The 17992-nt window shown below is 40.7% G+C and overlaps 1 protein-coding gene across 1 annotated transcript; it reads left to right on the top strand.

Annotated features, from left to right (window-relative positions):
* The first annotated feature begins 2728 nt into the window (after positions 1 to 2728).
* On the top strand, positions 2729 to 3673 carry LOC101405046 (olfactory receptor 7D4-like). The gene has a single exon (XM_004442605.3). It carries the CDS (start codon positions 2735 to 2737, stop codon positions 3671 to 3673), a length of 939 nt encoding a protein of 312 aa, XP_004442662.1. The 5' UTR covers positions 2729 to 2734.
* The last annotated feature ends 14319 nt before the right edge of the window (positions 3674 to 17992 follow it).

The raw sequence follows: 17992 nt of genomic DNA, 5'->3' as shown, positions 1-17992 counted from the left end.
TTTCTGATGTTTGATACTCAGCCCAATTTCCTTTTCTCATCTTAACAATCTCTTAAATCTTCAGGAGAATAGCGAATGATTAAAGTTGGGGTAGACTGCTTTGGTCTGTTCATGAATCTAACACAAATATTTTAGTGTTTTAATGTAGATATCCTATTGGCTGAGGTTATAAAACAATCACTCCCTAATAGTTTAAGAAATTTTCTTTAGTGTCTTCATTTAGCAAGAGGCTCTGTCTGGGTGCTAACCACAGTAATGGTTGTTGCATTTTCTCAAATGCATTTTCTACTGTGATTATGGTTGTGATTTCTCTTCAGTGACCTATTTTCATAATGAATTATATTAACTAACATCACAGTGTTAAACCAGCTCCCCATTCCTAGAATAGGTATTACTTATTCATGATGTATTATTCTCTTAAAATAGATGGGAATGCGTTTGCTTTAACTTTATCATTCAATTTTGTGGCTATATTCAGGCATACATGAGCTTGAACATTTCCTTTTTGTGTTAACAGTTGTTGCATTAGGTCTCAATCTTTACACATCTGCCATTTGCATGTGTTGAGCATGTACCATGTGCAAGGCACCGTGTAAGTCCTTGGAAAGACAATGGTGAGCAGAAACATTCAGGTCCTCTGACACACAAATGAACATAAAATTACCATCATGAGGGGCACATCAAGGAAAAGTACAGGATGCTGGACTTGTGGGGCTCACCCACTCTGTCCTCCTGACCCTCACTCTCTGTTTTCCGTCTCACTGGCCTCTCAAATCCCTTCCATTCCCGAGCTCACTGACCCACAGGGCAACCATGAATTCTGTTCTCTTGGCCCCAAAATGCTTGTCCTTTCCTTATTTCCCCTGGTTAACAATTACCCATTCTTCCTCTCACACCTCAAATATTCATATTTCAGAGAAGCCTTTTCCACCCACCTCCCCAGGCTAAATTGGCCATCAATTATTTTTTTCTCTCTTAATTAATTAGGATTCTCTAGGCATTAATAACACTGGCCTTTTTTCTATCACAGAGAATGTCAACATTTATTATCAAACCTAAAACTTGCCTTTCACTTTTTAGGATGACTTGATTTGTAGAAGCTTTGAATAAGTTTTTTATCAAATCTATCAATCATTTGTTTTTGATAATAACTGCACTGATTTTTAATACAACATATCCCCACTTCTGAGCATGTACACATGAGCATACACTCTCCCACATGATTTGTATTTTGTTTTAATGGTTCTGTGATTTTGTTCTCTTCCCTTATCTATGTAGTCCGCATGCTTGTCCCTCTTCTGGAAGAATCCACCTGACAGACAGTCTCTGAAACAGAAAGCTATAGGGATCTTCATTAATTAGTGCTATGTGGTGGTTAAAAGAGTTGTGTTTAGGGCTGGCCCCGTGGCTTAGCGGTTAAGTGCTCACGCTCCGCTACTGGCGGCCCAGGTTCAGATCCCCAGCACGCACCAATGCACCGCTTCTCAGGCCATGCTGAGGCCGCGTCCCACATACAGCAACTAGAAGGATGTGCAACTATGACATACAACATCTACTTGTGCTTTGGGGAAAAAAAAAAGGAGGAGGATTGGCGATAGATGATAGCTCAGAACCGGTCTTCCGCAGCAAAAAGAGGAGTGTTAGCACGGGTGTTAGCTCGGGGCTGATCTTCCTCACAAAAAATAAAAATAATAAAAATAAAATAAAAAATAATAATAAAAAAAGAGTTGTGTTTATAATGATCAGAATTCCATCTTTGATGACTGCCCTAGTTTAAGGAAAATCTGATAAATGATACCCATGCAGGACAGATTTATTGTGATGTTAAGAACAGAAGCTGACATTTATCAAGTGTCCACTGTATGTCACAGGAATCACAAGAAAAATTACATGCATCATCTCATTTAATTTACTCATCAGTCATAGAATGTAGGGCATATTTACTAGCCCCATTGTTGAGGTGAGGTATCTGTAGCTAAGAGAGATTAAATAAATCCTTCAAGGTCACACAGATGGTAAGTTAGAGGAGCTAAATTCTATTGTAGGAAGTCTGACTCAAGATCCCATTTTCTAAATCCTGGCTCTATTTTGTACTTTGGGAGAGTTATATATCAGAAATGATTGTCATAAAAGGAACAGATTAATAATGATAATAATAGCTATCACTTATTGATATCCTACTGTGCACAAAGGTATTTCTAAACATCACAAAAAAGGTAATAGCAGTAACCACTTTTTTTAAGGAAAAAAATAAGACACATGAGAGTTAATTTTGACATCAATAGGGAGCATCAAGTCACAGAATTAAGGTTGTTTGAGTTGAAAACCCACGTCTTAATCATTATTACAGAGCTATTAGAATGAAGGAAGTATGGAGATTGCCACTACTTAAAGAAGGTCTTCTTCAATATCTTTAATTATTTTAGAAGAGTCATATCAAAGAAGAAATTGGTTTATGTCCATAGATTTGAATACGAGAATGAGAATCAGTGAGTAGGAGATAAAAAGAGAGAGAGATTTCTGCTAAATTACAGAAGGTCTGGATGATTACACACATTTAAAATGTAAATGGACTACCATTGACTGAGTGAATACCTTACTTTGGAAAGACTCAACTGAGGGCAAAGTTTGTCCTCCTGAAGGTGGAATTAAGAGGTGCTGACTAGCTCAGTTGTCAGTTGGCTATTCACTGAACGTTGCATTTGCCTCCTTTTCCGGAAGGCACACCACCTACATGGAATCAGGAAACCATACAGAAATATCAGAATTCCTTCTCCTGGGTCTCTCAGAGGATCCTCAACTGCAGCCCTTCCTCTTTGGAGTGTTCCTGTCCATGTACCTGGTCACCATGCTTGGAAATCTGCTCATCATCCTGGCCATCAGCTCTGACTCCCACCTCCACACCCCCATGTATTTCTTCCTCTCCAACCTGTCTTTTGTAGACATCTGCTTCATCTCTACCACTGTCCTGACGATGCTAGTGAACATCCAGACACAGAACAAAAATATCTCCTACAGAGGATGTCTCACTCAGATGTATTTTTTTATGGTTTTTGGTGGAATGGATAATTGCCTCCTGACTGTGATGGCCTATGACCGGTTTGTGGCCATCTGTCACCCCCTACACTACATGGTCATCATGAACCCACGCTTCTGTGGCCTCTTGGTTCTGATGTCTTGGGTCATTATTTTCTGTATCTCCCTGTTTCATATTCTACTGATGGTGCAGCTGACCTTCTGTATAGGCACTGAAATCCCACATTTCTTCTGTGAACTGGCTCAGGTTCTCAAATTAGCCTGCTCTGACACCTTCATCAATGACATCTCCTTGTATGTGGTCACTACCCTGCTGTGTGTGTTTCCTCTCACTGGGATCCTCTTTTCCTACTCTCAAATTGTCTCCTCCTTAATGAGGATGGCCTCCACTGAGGAAAGGTATAAAGCATTTTCCACTTGTGGGTCTCACCTATCTACAGTCTCCTTGTTCTATGGGACAGGCCTCGGGGTCTACTTCAGTTCTGCTGTGACCCGTTCTTCCCAGAGAAGCTCGATCGCCTCAGTGATGTACACCATAGTCACCCCCATGCTGAACCCTTTCATCTACAGCCTGAGGAACAAGGATGTGAAGAGGGCCCTGGGAAGGCTCCTCAGACAAGCAGCCTCTTGTCTGTGATCATCGCTGGCCGCAGAACTAAGTGGACATTGTGGGTCCCCAAGGCAAATGTTGCAAACTTAAATCTCCTGGTTCTTTTTCTCCCCTAAAACAGATGCTAGATTTCTTCAATTCCCAAAGCACCTATGACTTCAGCTTTATGTGTAGGATGTGTTAATTTCTCCTCAACAATTCTCCTCAGTAATTCCTTTTTGACTCTTCTTGCTTATATGCTATCCATTAAAGTTCCATTTTTCATCAGCTTTTTTGCCACAATTCTTCATATTTCTAACTTTAGATTTAAAGTATTTATCATGTCAAGTGCTGACGTGGTTTCCCCCAAGATTATCCTCTCAAATGTTGATTTTCTTCACCTTCATTTGGTTGTGGGCTTATTTTTCCGGAACAAATGGAATGAAAATAATACAGTCATCACAACAACTGCTTACCACATCAGGTCTGTTCTTGTTTCTTCACAACTATGATTTTATTTCACCTCAAAAACATTCCTGTGAGATATTTTCCCCACTTCACCCCACTTTTCAAAAGAAGAGACTGAGATTGAATTGTACTCTAATCTGGCTAGCTGACATTGACTTTGCTATCCTACTTTTCATAAGAACAGTGATGTGATTTTCAACTTCAAAGTAGGAATATAGATTTAAGAGCTGGTTTGTTCAGATGATTCATAGTAGTGACCCATCTAGAATAACTCTGAGATGTTGCTTCATTCTTTGTGATCCTACCTTCCCTCCTTCATTCCTTTCTTCCCTTCCTTCCTTTGACATTTTCCTCAACATTGCAATTTTGAGATACACTGTCTAAGATCCTAAAACATATAGTAGTGACTACAATAGAATCACAGTTGTGTTCTCAAATGGTTTAATTTTTTTCTGGGAATCCCTGGAGTTGCCAACAGAAAACATAGTTATACACATGTATAAAGTGTTGAGAACTTAGCTCACCTCTATAGAAGAATGGTGATAGAATTGAGTCTACAGGGAAAGATGGAGAAGTAGATGCCATGAACATTAGTCTTACATTCCCTGGGGTCCACTCACCATCTCCATTGCCTGACTGCCAATGGCGAGAACCAGCTGGAACCTACTTTGCCCAATATGTGGTGGCAGAAGTGACAAGAAATTATACCACATCAGACACAGCCCTTGAGGGAGACATGTGGAGGATGACATTGCCTTCACCCTTTAACTGGGGTAATTTTGAGGTTTGGAATTTGTAGCCTTCTCCAGAATTTCCCCACAGGATGAAAACTCTGCTCATTTCCTGTGATAGCTGACTTAATGCAAGCTTTATTGGATGTATTTTCTTCCCCATGTCCACTTCTCCTCTGTCCCATCCATTCATTGCTCCTTCCAATAAAGTGATTGTATCTGAATCCTTGGTTCAGCATCTGCTTCTGTGGGAACTAAAACCAATACAGGTAATAATTACTTGATGTCTCAAGACAATATCATGAAAATATTTTGGGCTTTGAGAGGAAAAAAGAAAGTAATTATTGGAGATATTGTAAGAACTGCAAAATTACTCAAAAATTTTAATTTGTTAAAGATGAAAGACTTATTCGATATGGCTTCAGTTCACTTTGATTCCATTAAGTTTGACCCAAAGTGTATTTGTTATCTACTGTGTACAAGTTGAGGAGGGGACCAGAGAGGTACAAATGATTGCAATAGAGAGGGGTGAGCAAATAAAATTGATGTGTAACAGATCCAGTGGAAAATGAAGGTTAAATTTTTCAACTAGCCTTGAGTAATTCCAGGAAAATCTCTTCAGACATTTATCTTTGATCATTTTCCTTGAAGTGTAGTTTACATACATGACATTCACTCATGATAATGTAAATTCAATGATTTTAGTAAATTTATAGAGTTATGCATTTTTTTGCCCAGTTATCCATGTTAGGGGTTATAGTTGACCAGTATAGAGGTATACATTATCAGAGGAAGCATTTGATAGGTTATGTAATTTTTCAATTAAGTTTAGATTGTCACACAGACATTGTACGTGTGCTTTTACATCACTTCTTGTGCTTAAGGGCATTCGCCTGCTTTTTAATGTGCATTAGCAGAAACGACACATTGGAAGATTCATCAGGTATAAAAACACAGCATTCAGTTTGAATGATTGCACACGTACCACTTTGGGATACAGTTAGAATACCTAAGGCCATTGTATTTTAAAGGATGGCCTTCCTCATTAAAGACATTTCAGTATTTAATAAGGCTATTACTGCTTGACTAAGGTTAGAGATTTAGAGTAAATTTAGTCAGGGCCTCTGTATGTGATGTGACATCTTCTAGCCCCAAGGAAGGAACAGTTATGACCACTAGGTGGTCAGACCAGTGGAATACTGAATGAGTCTATCTGGCATTAAGGAGAGGAAGATTGGTGTTAGATCAGGGTGAATCCTTCCCTGCATCCAAGAGAAGCCTGGGGTGCAGTGTGCTAGCCATCTGGGTGGAGCCAAGGCCAGAGGTTTGTTCCACATAACCATTGAGTTTCATTAGGAGCCACCCAATCATTGCCTCGCCTTTGAAACCAGTCTGTTCCAAACCAATGACATTTTTTCAGTATGATAGGATTCTGGAAAACTTAAATGGAACAATTGTAAAGTGGTTATATGGTTTAAGTATGACAAAGGTTTAAATGAGGAGATATAAGGTTGGGAATATGGGTGTGGTCTGGAGTCTCGGGACAGCTCTCTACAGTAGATGCCATCTTCTTCTCATGCTGGTTTGGAGATATTTGTCTTGGTCAGTTGACGTTGAATATCAGAAATAGGAACTGAAACCCACTCAGGTGGAGAAGACTTTTGAAATGAGAAATGTGAATCCATGAGTCTATGCCTTTTGATTTTGCAGTGCATGAATTGGTGAAGAGTATCTGGTATGGTCCTTTCCAATGGGGCTGCAAAGAGTCGTTTATCTGGTGTCTTTTCCAATAAACAAAATCTCCAGGTGGTAGTCCTTGATGCTTAAGGTCTTCGTCTCCTGAGAGCCTGCTCTGAAAGGAATCAGCTACCAACATTTCTTTTTTATTTAGTGTCTCAGTGAGACATTGAAAACAATGTAAGATTTCTCCTTTAAGTAAAGTTGGTTCATACATTCCTTCACCTAATTGCATAGGCCATATTGTTATTATTTCAAAACAAGATAGTTGATGTTTCCCAAATGGTGTAGATCTACAATTGATGAGTATTAGCAGAAGAGCTTTTGGCATTAAGAGATTAAGAGCTTCTTAAAGCTTTGCCAATTGAGTTTGGCTTGTGCCATTAGTTAAAATGTTGCATTATTGGCCAGACATCACAAACAGATTTAAACATTTTCCTGGTGGAATGAGTTTCTTGGGTACTCAATAGGAACTATTCCTATTGTAACTCAATAGGAATTCCCAAACAGGAATTATCCTTTCCCATAATAATTTACCTACTGCTAAAGCTGTTGCTCTTCTGTAAGGAATGGCATCAACCCAATGTGAGAACATGCAGATAATTACCAAGGTATATTTATATCCTTGAGATGGTGGCATTTGAACAAAGTCCAATTGCCATACCTCAAAGGGTCTCTTAGAAAGGGGAAAGTGGCTTTGTGATGCATGAAGTGGTTTCCCTGGATTATACTTTGGGCATATGGCACAACGAGCATAAGCTTTATGAGTCATTGTAGGAGAAAATTTCCAAAAGTATTGTTTTCTCCATAAAATCATCTTTGCAGGTGCTCAACAGGTTAGTTGATGTATATGCTGGAGCAGTGGCAATTGTGCTGCAATAGACACTAAGGGTTTTTTATCAGGCCTCGACTACATCTGCAGAGTGGTGTCAGAAATTCCCCCTTTTCGTTGCTATATGTGTTTCTTTTCTTCCATGGTGATTTCTTGAGCCTGTGGAAGGAAATCTTGTACTGGTTTAGTAGAGTTAGTAGGAAGTAGCAGGCATTCTCAAGGCTGGACAGCACATTCAACCTGATAATGTCATTGCTCATCATTTAAGTAAGACCCACCTGTAAACCAAATTAGATAATAAAATGCAGTCATGGTCATTTTCCTCCTATGGTACTGGAAGCAAGGTAGGAGAGTTAAGATAATGAATAATATTCACCCACGCAATATAACCTAAGAAGGTTTATCATCATTTACTATACAATGCTTCCCATGGAATTTAACATACCAAATAAACCTAATTAGTTTAGTATTTCCTCTTTATAGGAAGAGAGAAAAAATTCTTTGAGAAGTCCCAGGGGCCTGCTGGAAAGTCTCAAAGTTATTTTTAGGTCAAAAAGAGACTTCATTTAGGATTTGAATTTTGGGGGAGCTTGTCAAAAATATCAGAAGGTATAAAAACACTTGGTCAAATAAAATTATAGATCACTGTGAAACAATGCTTAGTTATCCATTTAAGCATGGTGACAATTAAAGATTTTCAGGCAAATACAGAAAACTAAATAGCTGTAAGAAAAACCTTAGCTCCTGTGATTAAAACCTGATAAAAACAATACAGGAAATTTATTTTGATAAAACATAAAATGTTTACCCTTCTGATAGACTACTTAATGGTAATGAAAAAAACCTTTCATAATCTCTTTATCAAGAGTATACTAAAAGTCCAGGGAAATTATCCTTTTAAAAGAAAGAAAATCAAATTCTAATTTTGCACCAGTTTAGCTTTGATATTAAAACTCATTCACTTAATTAAATTTATTTTAACCCACGCACAAAACCCTTTCCTCTGGGTTCCTCTCTCACAAACCTTTTATAACTTTCTTTTTACATTCAGAATTTGTCCTATGACTTCCCTCCTTCCTAGTACTCTAGGACAAATTTATTTTTATTAACAGAACAAACAGAACATTTCCATTTCTTATATCTTCTTTACTGAAAACATACATCCTGCTTTCGTTAATTTTTTACATTGGCATCCTACTGAGTGGCAGATGCACAAGTACTGACTAGAAACGTGTGTGTGTTCATCAAAAATCTCAGCATGACACAAAACACATTTATCAGTAAACCCAAGTATTTTTTAGTAATTAGGAGACAAAGGTAGATAAATCTATGCTTAGTAATAAATATCTAACATTTTATCTTAGGTGGAAATGACCTAGATACTCAATAAATTTTATCATTTAATTTAGCAAAACTCTAAGGTTTCAAGTTACCAAAAGATTTTGAAGTTATTTTAAGTGCATATACCGTAACATAATTATTGTTAAAAAATTCATCCATCATTTTTATCTTTTTTGCATCTATTTAGTTGACTTGTACCCAATAATTATTTATCTACCCTCCTCCCTCCTTTTATGTTTTTGATATCATATCTAACCTCTTTTTTGTGCATTTGTATCCATTACGTTCTAATCGTGGAAATAGATAATTTTTCCTATTTGTGGTCTTCTCTTTTCCCCTTAAATCAGTCCCTTTAACATTTCTTGTAACACTGGTTTCTTGGTGACAAACTCCTTTAATTTTTGCTTATCTGGGAAAATTTTGATCTCTCCTTCCATTTTGAACGATAACCTTGCCGGGTAGAGTATTCTGGGCTGTAAGTTTTTTCCTTTTAGCACTTTAAATATATCGTACATTCTCTTCTAGCCTGTAAGGTTTCTGCTGAGAAGTCAGCTGATAGCCTTATGGGTTTCTTTGTATGTAACTTGACATTCTTCTTTAAGTGCTTTTAGGATTCTCTCTTTATCTTTAATTCTGGACATTTTGATTATGATGTGTCTTGGTGTGGGCCTCTTTGGATTTATCTTGTTTGGGGCTCTCTGTGCCTCCTGTACCTGGATGTCTGTTTCCTTCCTTAGGTTAGGAAGTTTTCATCTATTATTTCTTGGAAATAGATTCTCTGCCCCCTTGTCTCGTTCTCTTCTCCTTCCGGGACACCTATAACAACGGATGTTAGTGCGCTTTGATGTTGTCCCAGAGGTCCCTTAGACTGTCCTCACTCTTTTTTAATTCTTTTTCTCTTTTACCTGTTCACCTTGGGTAATTTCTTCTAGTCTTTCTTCCAGCTCACTGATCCTGTTCTTCTGTATCCTCTACTCTGCTTTTGAGTCCCTCTAATGAGTTCTTTCATTTTCAGTATTGTATTCTTCATTTCTGATTGGTTCTTTTTTATATCTTCCATTTCTTTGTTGACATTCTCACTGAGTTCATCTATTCTTCTCCCCAGATCAGTGAGCATCCTTAACACTCTTAGTTTGAACTCTCTGTCAGGTAGGTTGCTCATTTCTGTTTCACTTAGTTCCTTTTCTGGGGTTTTGTCCTGTTCCTTACTTGGAATGTATTCTTTTGCCTCCTCATTTTGCCTCTTTCCTGTGCTTGTGTCTACGTATTAGGTAGGTCAGCTACGCCTCCTGCTCTTGGATAGGTGACCCATATGTAAGTGATGGCTTAGGAGGCTTCCAGTGTGCTTCCCTCAGTTCTCAATGTTCCAGGGTGGCCCCCTATGTGGGCTACGTGTGTCCTTCTATTGTGGCCTGTTAGCTCTCCCTATAGGCGCCCAGGGAGGCTGAGTTATGCTCCTGGCCAGCTGTTGTAATGCTCAGCTGCTTGTAGTTGTTGTGGGCCCTTCAGTCTCTTTACCAGGTGTGGGGAGCCCCAGCACAGTTGGCTGTAAGGTCTAATACCACAGTTGTGTTGCAGCATTTCTTTTAGGTGAGTAGGCCCCCAGTGTGGCAGGTTGTTAGGCTCTGGGCCTTACAATTGCTGTAAACCTCTAGCCTATTAGGTCCCTTGTCCGCTCTCTGAGGATTGCAGCTGGGTGGGCTGGCCTCAGGCACAGGAGCACCCAATTGTTTCAGGCTTTGGAAGGTGGGGCAAACCTCCTATGTGGGTCTTTGAGAAGCACAAGTCTTCTGCAGCTGACAAGCCCTGCTGCCCAGAGGTCCACACACACAGTCAACACAGTCCTGCCTCGATGTGAGTGCCCCCTGACCTCCCCAAGCGGACCCAGTCTCTCCACGGCGGAGCCCCACACACTCCGCCACCTCCCCACACTCTCCACCCGCCCCTTGTGCACACCCTGCCCGCCAAGTCGGCTCAGTTGCCAGGCTGCAGAAAATCCAGTCACCAATCTATGCAGGCCCACACGTTGCCTGAGGGCTTGTTGTTAGGTGGGGCCAGTCTCTAGGTGGGCTGCCTGCCTTGGCTGAGCTGGGATTAAATCGGTGCTCTAGCGGTGGAGCAGACCCTGGGCTAGCAGGTCTCAGGGAAAACTCCAATGGCCTGTGTCAGCACGCCACACCAGGCCACAACAATGGCCGCCGCCAATGTCCCAGTCCCTGGAGAGGTCTCACCTCACGAGATGCACTCAGGGCCTATTAGGTGAGTCTCTTGTCACCAAAGCAGTGTGCACCTTTCTTTCTGGTGATTTTAGGATGCTTTCTGGAATGGGTGAGTTTGTGCGCGGGCCCTTTAAGAGCCAGTTTTAGTTTCTTTGTGAACCGGGTTTTCTGGGGGTGCTCCCCAATGCTTTAGTAGCAGGCAAAGTCAGATATTATGCCACTGGTGTCGATTGTGCTGGGTCCACAAAATGCCCCCAGCGGGGGCGCTCCCCGGCTCAGGGCCCCACGCCTCCAGGGAGGCTGCGTACCTGGGGGCTGCTCCGGCGCCGTGAAGCTGGCGGCTTGTGAAGGCGAAGGCGCTTCCTCTCCGGAAGGGAGTCTCTGCCTCTTCCACCCCAGTTAGGATTGTCCGTTGTTGCAGGAGTTCCTCTCATCCAGTTTTCAGTTCTGTCTCAGGGGTAATTTTTCCACGAGTAGTTGTAAATTGGCTGTGTCCACGGGAGGAGGTGAGTTCAGAGTCTGCCTACGCCGCCATCTTCCCAATAATTATTTAGATTTGTTAATAATTATTAACATTTCTGGATTGAAATGTTTATTTTAAACAAACAAATAACTTTCATTTATCAAAGATTGTTTTATATCACATTTACTTGAAACACCTTTGGGTTTTTCCATTCCATTTATATAAGCACTTACTTGAAGCCAATTAAATAGGGCTCTTGTAGAAATTATACCATCCAGAGGTAAAAAAAAAAAAAAATCACACATACAAAGACACATATATAGAGAGGCTCCACAGTTATTGTTTAAAAATTACTGTCATGAATCAGGTACAGTAATGTAAAGCTCACTAATTGTGAAAGAATAATTAAATCCCAATTTTGTTTTAAGCCCTTTATACTAATATTTGTGGAGAAGACATTTAAGATGCTAGATTTTGGACAAGGGCAATTCTATAGGTGTTTTTCTTTCCTTTTTCCCTTTTTATTTTTTCATCAGTATTAGGAATTGGTGATGGGCTACATGACAGTTCCTAGAAAGGTTATAAGCTCTTTGAGATCAAGTAAATGGGTGGAATCTGAACTACCTCTAGAGCTACATTTCCAGTTTTGCAAAGATTTCTAAATTAAGGACAGTTGCTCTTAATTCCTCAGAAATTGGGTTGTAACAAAAATGACATTTTAGGTTGATCTACCCATCCAACTACATCATCCCCCTGGGTGCTTAGTTTTATTTTAACTTAGGGCAGAAGGCCTAAAAAATTCCTCTCAGCCTTTGTATATCAGCTTCCAATTTTGCCAAATTTCTGATTGTAAGTCGCTAAATCCTTTCAAATATATTGTCAGGTTCTAGCCTGGACAAACAGTAATTATACTTGGCAGTATTGGACAACTCCATTAATCTTTAAGAAAGCAGTTTCCCAGAAAATCTCTCAAAGTCTTGTTAACTCTGGGAGGGGCTCATATTGGGCCCTCCTTTGAAAGTAGCTTATGTAATGTCTGTAAAGCCATGACCTAGTAGGCTTTTCTTTTAGGTACAGTCTTTTGTTTTGTTTTCTTTCGTTTTGTTTTTTTGTGAGGAAGATCAGCCCTGAGCTAACATCCATACCAACCCAAGATTATGGGTTACAGTCCCACCCTAGGGAGACAATATAAAAGGCTACAACAGCTGAGGTTCTCAAAGGGTTGGGTTAGAGTCCCAAACCATGGATTAGAGTCCAGCATATCAGATATGTTTGTTTATGTTTGTCTATGTCTAACTGACTTATTTGTTAAAATTGGCTGATAGAGGTTGGCTCTTGGATGGACGTAGCAAAGCTCGATTAGACCTGATACAAATAAGAGACCTACCAAACTTCCATCAGCCTCAGGGTAATTACATTGGGCTTTAAAAGGAAAGTTCTGATTAGATAAGATCATTTAAAGAGTGTACGTATGGGCCGGCCCAGTGGTGCAAGCGGTTAAGCGCACGTGCTCCGCTCTGGCAGCCCAGGGTTCCCCAGTTCAGATCCCAGGCGTGCACTGACACACTGCTTGTCAAGCCATGCTGTGGCGGCGTCCCATATAAAGTGGAGGAAGATGGGCATGGATGTTAGTCCAGGGCCAGTCTTCCTCAGCAAAAAGAGGAGGATTGGCAGATGTTAGCTCAGGGCCTATCTTCCTCACACACACACAAAAAGATTAAAAATAAAGAGTGCACTTAAACAAACAAACAAACAGAAAACAAACAAACAAAATTCTGCCAACCCGGAAATCTAGAGGCTTGTCTGATTGGATTCCCAATTGCCAAGAATGTCTATCTTCCAATTATACATTTAGGAACTGGGGAAATAACCACAATGTGGGTCCTTGGTTCAGCTGGCTCCAATATGAGTTCAGTGGAGCTAACCCTTCATCCATCACCTGCCTAGCATAAGCCTCCACACTGACTGCTAGTGGGCCACTATGGTATTTTGGATCCCCAGGAATTAGTGTCACCTTAGAGTCCATTTGGGTGCTTCCTTTTCCCCAATGCATACTCACTCTAGTAAATGACTGCAAGTCCCTTTGTGGAGGGTTTGAAGGAAGATTTATACTATTGATGGTGGTGATGGTGTAGGGTCTTTCCTTTGATGAAGGGGTTCTAAATTTGTGAATTGATCTATCTCTTACAATTGCGTTGTTGGGCTGTATTTTTCCACGATAGTGACTTAAGTCAGACTTTTGGTTACCAGACATGAGATTTCTTGTTGCAAACACCAAGCAAAAGTCTAGTATACAAGTTGGCAAACTATAGACCCTGGGCCAAATCTGGCCCTCCACTTGTTTTTGTAAATAAATTTTAATATGAACAAAACTGTATTCATTTGTTTACATATTGTTTGTGGCTTCTTTCATACTACAATAGCAGAGTTGAGTTTAGCTACAGAGACTGGCTCACAAAGCCTGAAATTTGCTATAGGGACCTTTGCAGCTGGGTTTGTTAACCCCTCCTTTAATAGGGGGGTTATTATCTATTTCATTCCTAGGAGCCAATTAGCCTGGGGTCAGTTACCCACCATTAAAGGTCTCAGCAGGCCAAAGCATTCTGATTCCTGCTTCATTCAGACTGCCCTTAACGGTTTACATGCCACCTTGTCTTTGGAGACTAAGTGCTATCCACTTGATTTCTGCTACTCTGGGTTCTCATCATCCCCTATGAAACCAAGGAATTCATCTCAATGAAGGTATCCTCTACAGTCATAATTGGCCTATAAAGGAATATATTCACAGAGCTTTTCAAGGATGGATGTTCTCTACTTATTAATTTATTTCTCAATATCTTTGTGAAGAGAGTGTCTTTTGTTCCCTCAAAATATAATGGGGAGTGGGGGCTGTACACACATGATAAATCCAGTGCAACATTCTTTCTCTCTAGATTTGCTCTCTCACATTTTTCTGGGGAAGCTCTGGCATATCAACTCATTACTGTAGGTCCCCATTGAGTCTAAGTTTCAATCTAAGCAAGTAAGCTGTTAGAGCCATTCCAAGGTCCATGAGCTAATATATTAAATCCAGACTGTCTGTTAAGTGCACCTGTGTCAATGAATTTGGCTCAATCTTTCGTTATATTCCACCCTTCTTGGTCTAGAACACTTCGTACATGAAATTTTCATCACGTGCTAGATTTCTGTTAGCGTCATGTTAAAACTACAGTTGAGAAAGGAGATGCAAGTATCCAAGTTTTTCCCAACATATTTAAGTTTTCAAATAAATGATTCAAATGTACCAATTTTTAAATATAAAATTTATTTAATTAAAATAAAGAAAATTTAAAATCCTGTTTTGATAGGCATATCAAGTGCTCAATACAATATGTGGCAAATGGCTACCATAATGGACAGTGCAGGTTGACACCAGCATCTAGTCGTATTTTGAATAAGAACAACCTCAGGAGATCAAGCTTTTGAGACAAACTTACCTGCATTCAAGTTCTGGTTCTCTATTTCATAACTGGATGACGTTAAGTAATTATTAGTGTTATCAGAATCTAGCTTTTTTCAGCTATTAAATGGGGGTAATGATATCTATTATAAAGGGTTCTTATAATAATTAAGTGAGCTTATGTATGTAAAGCTTCTAGTGGGACTTCTGTCATGTGCTCATTTTCAGTAAATGGTAATTGATGTTACTAACATTCATGCTGCAGAGTATACTGTTCTTAGTGAATTTCATGCATATCATCTACAGAGACAGCTAATGTATGATGTCCGATGACTAATAAGTAATGCCTATTGATTAATGATTGATCTGAAACAGGCCTCTAGATAACCCTGTGTCAAGAGTGACAAAGACTGTCATATCCACTTATTCATAAATTGCACTGAAGGGACCTTGGCATCAAATTTCCCATCAGGCACACCTTAGCATTACTCTCCCAGGATGGCAGCCGTTGATTTGACCCTTGGTATGTCCTTGTTGATTCTCATTTTCAGAGTATGCTAAATGTCACCCCTGCACAATATAGATTCCAGTGGTCTGTGTCTGAGCAGTCATGCTGCTGGTTCATTTGGAAGAAGCTGAAGTATGCCAGAGAATGCTGTTATTTTAGTCAGCTTCCTAGTATGTGTACTTTGGGAATCAGTGTCACATAATTTCATTCATGAATTTTATCATCTTGGGCAAATGAAGAATCTCATTTCTCAGGGTTTTAGTTTCTGCACCTGTAAAATAATATCCTTTTCCTCATGGGCAGCATGGGTCAAAATCCCCTTTTCTTGCTCCAGGTGAGACAGGACTACTCTGGCATTTTATGGCAGTCTTATGGATTTGTGTGAGATTGCTTGAGTGTGTAGGGATATATGGGCATCTCAAACTAGGATGGACTGATTTTCAGGTAGGTAAATCTGGGAAATATGGTCATTCTGTTTTACGACATATTCCTTCTTTTCTCCTGAGATTTTCTTTCTAGGGATCCTTTGTCCCATAATAAAGAAAACCTAAAGGCAGAAATAATGGTGACCATCCAGCTGAAAAATTGTCAAGAGGTAAGAAAAACCCATACCCTACAGAATGACATACCTAAATCCACTAGGTGGATACATTCCTTTAGACATACCTGTGTCCAGAGCTTCCTAAAGCAAATAAAGCCCCACACAGGGACTGAATCCCCAGTTGTATTTCCCCAGGTAGTGGAACTTCTCGTATTGAAGAGGGATTACTCAGAAATTAATCTCGATAATCAACCTTGAACCTCATGGATGCTAACTGCATGTTTCTTACTCACTGCATGCTCTGACAGATGGTAAAGAAGATGTAAGTGTCTCTTTCTCAAAGAATTCAGTCACTCTACACTGTTACCAAGAGTCTGTAGTGTACTCAGGAGTGTGCTGCAATAGAGGGAAATAAGACAAGAAGACCTGTTACTTTGGTTATGCTGAGGTAAAGTCATGTTTAAGAGATGCCGTTAAAGCCATATGAGTGGAGGAGATCAGCAGTGAGTGAGTCTAGATAGAGGAAAATACATAGAACCATAGAACCCTGCGAAGATAATGAGAGACCTCGTAACCCTGTATAGGTATTTGGTCTTCTGTCCTCATTCCCCAGTGAACATCAATGGAGATATTTCTTGGCTAGTGCCAGCATGTGTGTGATGGTTTAGGATTCAGTGACCTTTGACAGTGTGACTGTGGACTTCAACCAGGAGGAGTGGACATTACTGGACCTCACTCAGAGAAACCTATACAGAGGTCTGATGCTGGAGAACTACCAGAACCTGGTCACAGTAGGTAAGGCTGCCATCATTCCTCGTCACCTCTTAGAGAACAGATATATGTTATGTACTTACTGTGTTCCTGTTTTCATGATCCCAAATCTGCGTATAATGGGAAATAGATACATAGTCCCTGCACTAATAGGGTTTTAATCTGCTGTGGTTGTTGTGTAAATGTGTTTCTGGGACCAACAGCAAGACCATCACTCTGTCAGGAATTTACATTCTCAGACTTCACTTTTGACATACTGAATAATAAAGCTGGATCTGTTGCCCCATCTTCTGTGTTTTAATAAGCCCTTCAAGGGATGCTGTCAAGATAGCAGCCTAGGTGGACTCTGAACTCACCTCCTCTCATGAACACAACAAATTCACAGCTACTCTTGGAACAACTACCCCTGAGAGAGAACTGAAAACTGGATAAAAAGAACCCCCACAACAAGAGACAGCCCTGACTGAGGCAGAAGAGGCAGAAATCCCTTTCTGTAGAGAAAAAAGGCCACCTTTGCAAGCCGCAGTGCTTCATGGCTACTTGGGAGCAATCCAAAGGTACACAGCATTCCCTGGAGGAGTGGGGGACCTCAGCGGGGGAGCGTTACTGCTGTAAGATTCTTTTGGTCCCAGCACAACCGAGACAAGTGTCATAATATCTGGTTTTGCTGGCTACTAACAACAACAGGAAATACCCCCAGAAAAGCAATCAGACATAAGGGAAAAAAAGCTAGCTCTTAAAGGGCACATGCACAAAGTCACCCATTCTGGAAAGCAACCTAAAATCACCAGAAAGAAAGGTGCACAGTCCTTTGGTGAAAAAAGTCTCACCTGATATGCTCTGGGTTCATCTCGGTGAGAGGTGAGACCTCTCCAAGGACTGAGACATTGGCGGCAGCCATTGTTGTGACCTGGTGTGGGCATGTTGATACAGATGCTGGCAGATGCCATTGGATTTCTCCTGGTGGCCTGCTAGCCCAAGGTCTGCCCCACCCACTAGAGCACCAATTTAATCCAGCTCAGGCAGGGCATGCAGCCCACCCTAGGGACTGTCCCCACCCAACAGCAAGCACTTGGGCAACTTGTGGACCTGCATATGTTGGGTGCCTGGGTCCCCTGCAGCCGGGTGAGTGGGTCCAACTCTGCAGGGCAGGGTGTGCATGAGGAGCAGGTGAAGTGTGTGGGGCCTCTGCAGTAGGGTGACTGGGTCCACTTCAGGGTGTTGGGGTGTATGCATGGGGCAGGACTGTGTTGATGGGGTATGTGGCCCTGTGGGTGGTGGGCCTTGTCAGCTGCAGAAGGCTTGTGTTTATCAAAC

Source organism: Ceratotherium simum, chromosome 39 (genome assembly GCF_057802395.1).
Source record: "Ceratotherium simum simum isolate JZ-2026a chromosome 39, ASM5780239v1, whole genome shotgun sequence".
Classification (NCBI taxonomy): domain Eukaryota; kingdom Metazoa; phylum Chordata; class Mammalia; order Perissodactyla; family Rhinocerotidae; genus Ceratotherium; species Ceratotherium simum.
Note: the sequence above shows the minus strand (reverse complement) of the source record. Positions and strands in the feature narration are given on the sequence as shown.

Bases quoted from the DNA above. Each gene is read 5' to 3' on its own strand.
- LOC101405046 (XM_004442605.3), top strand. From the start codon at position 2,735: ATGGAATCAGGAAACCATACAGAAATATCAGAATTCCTTCTCCTGGGT.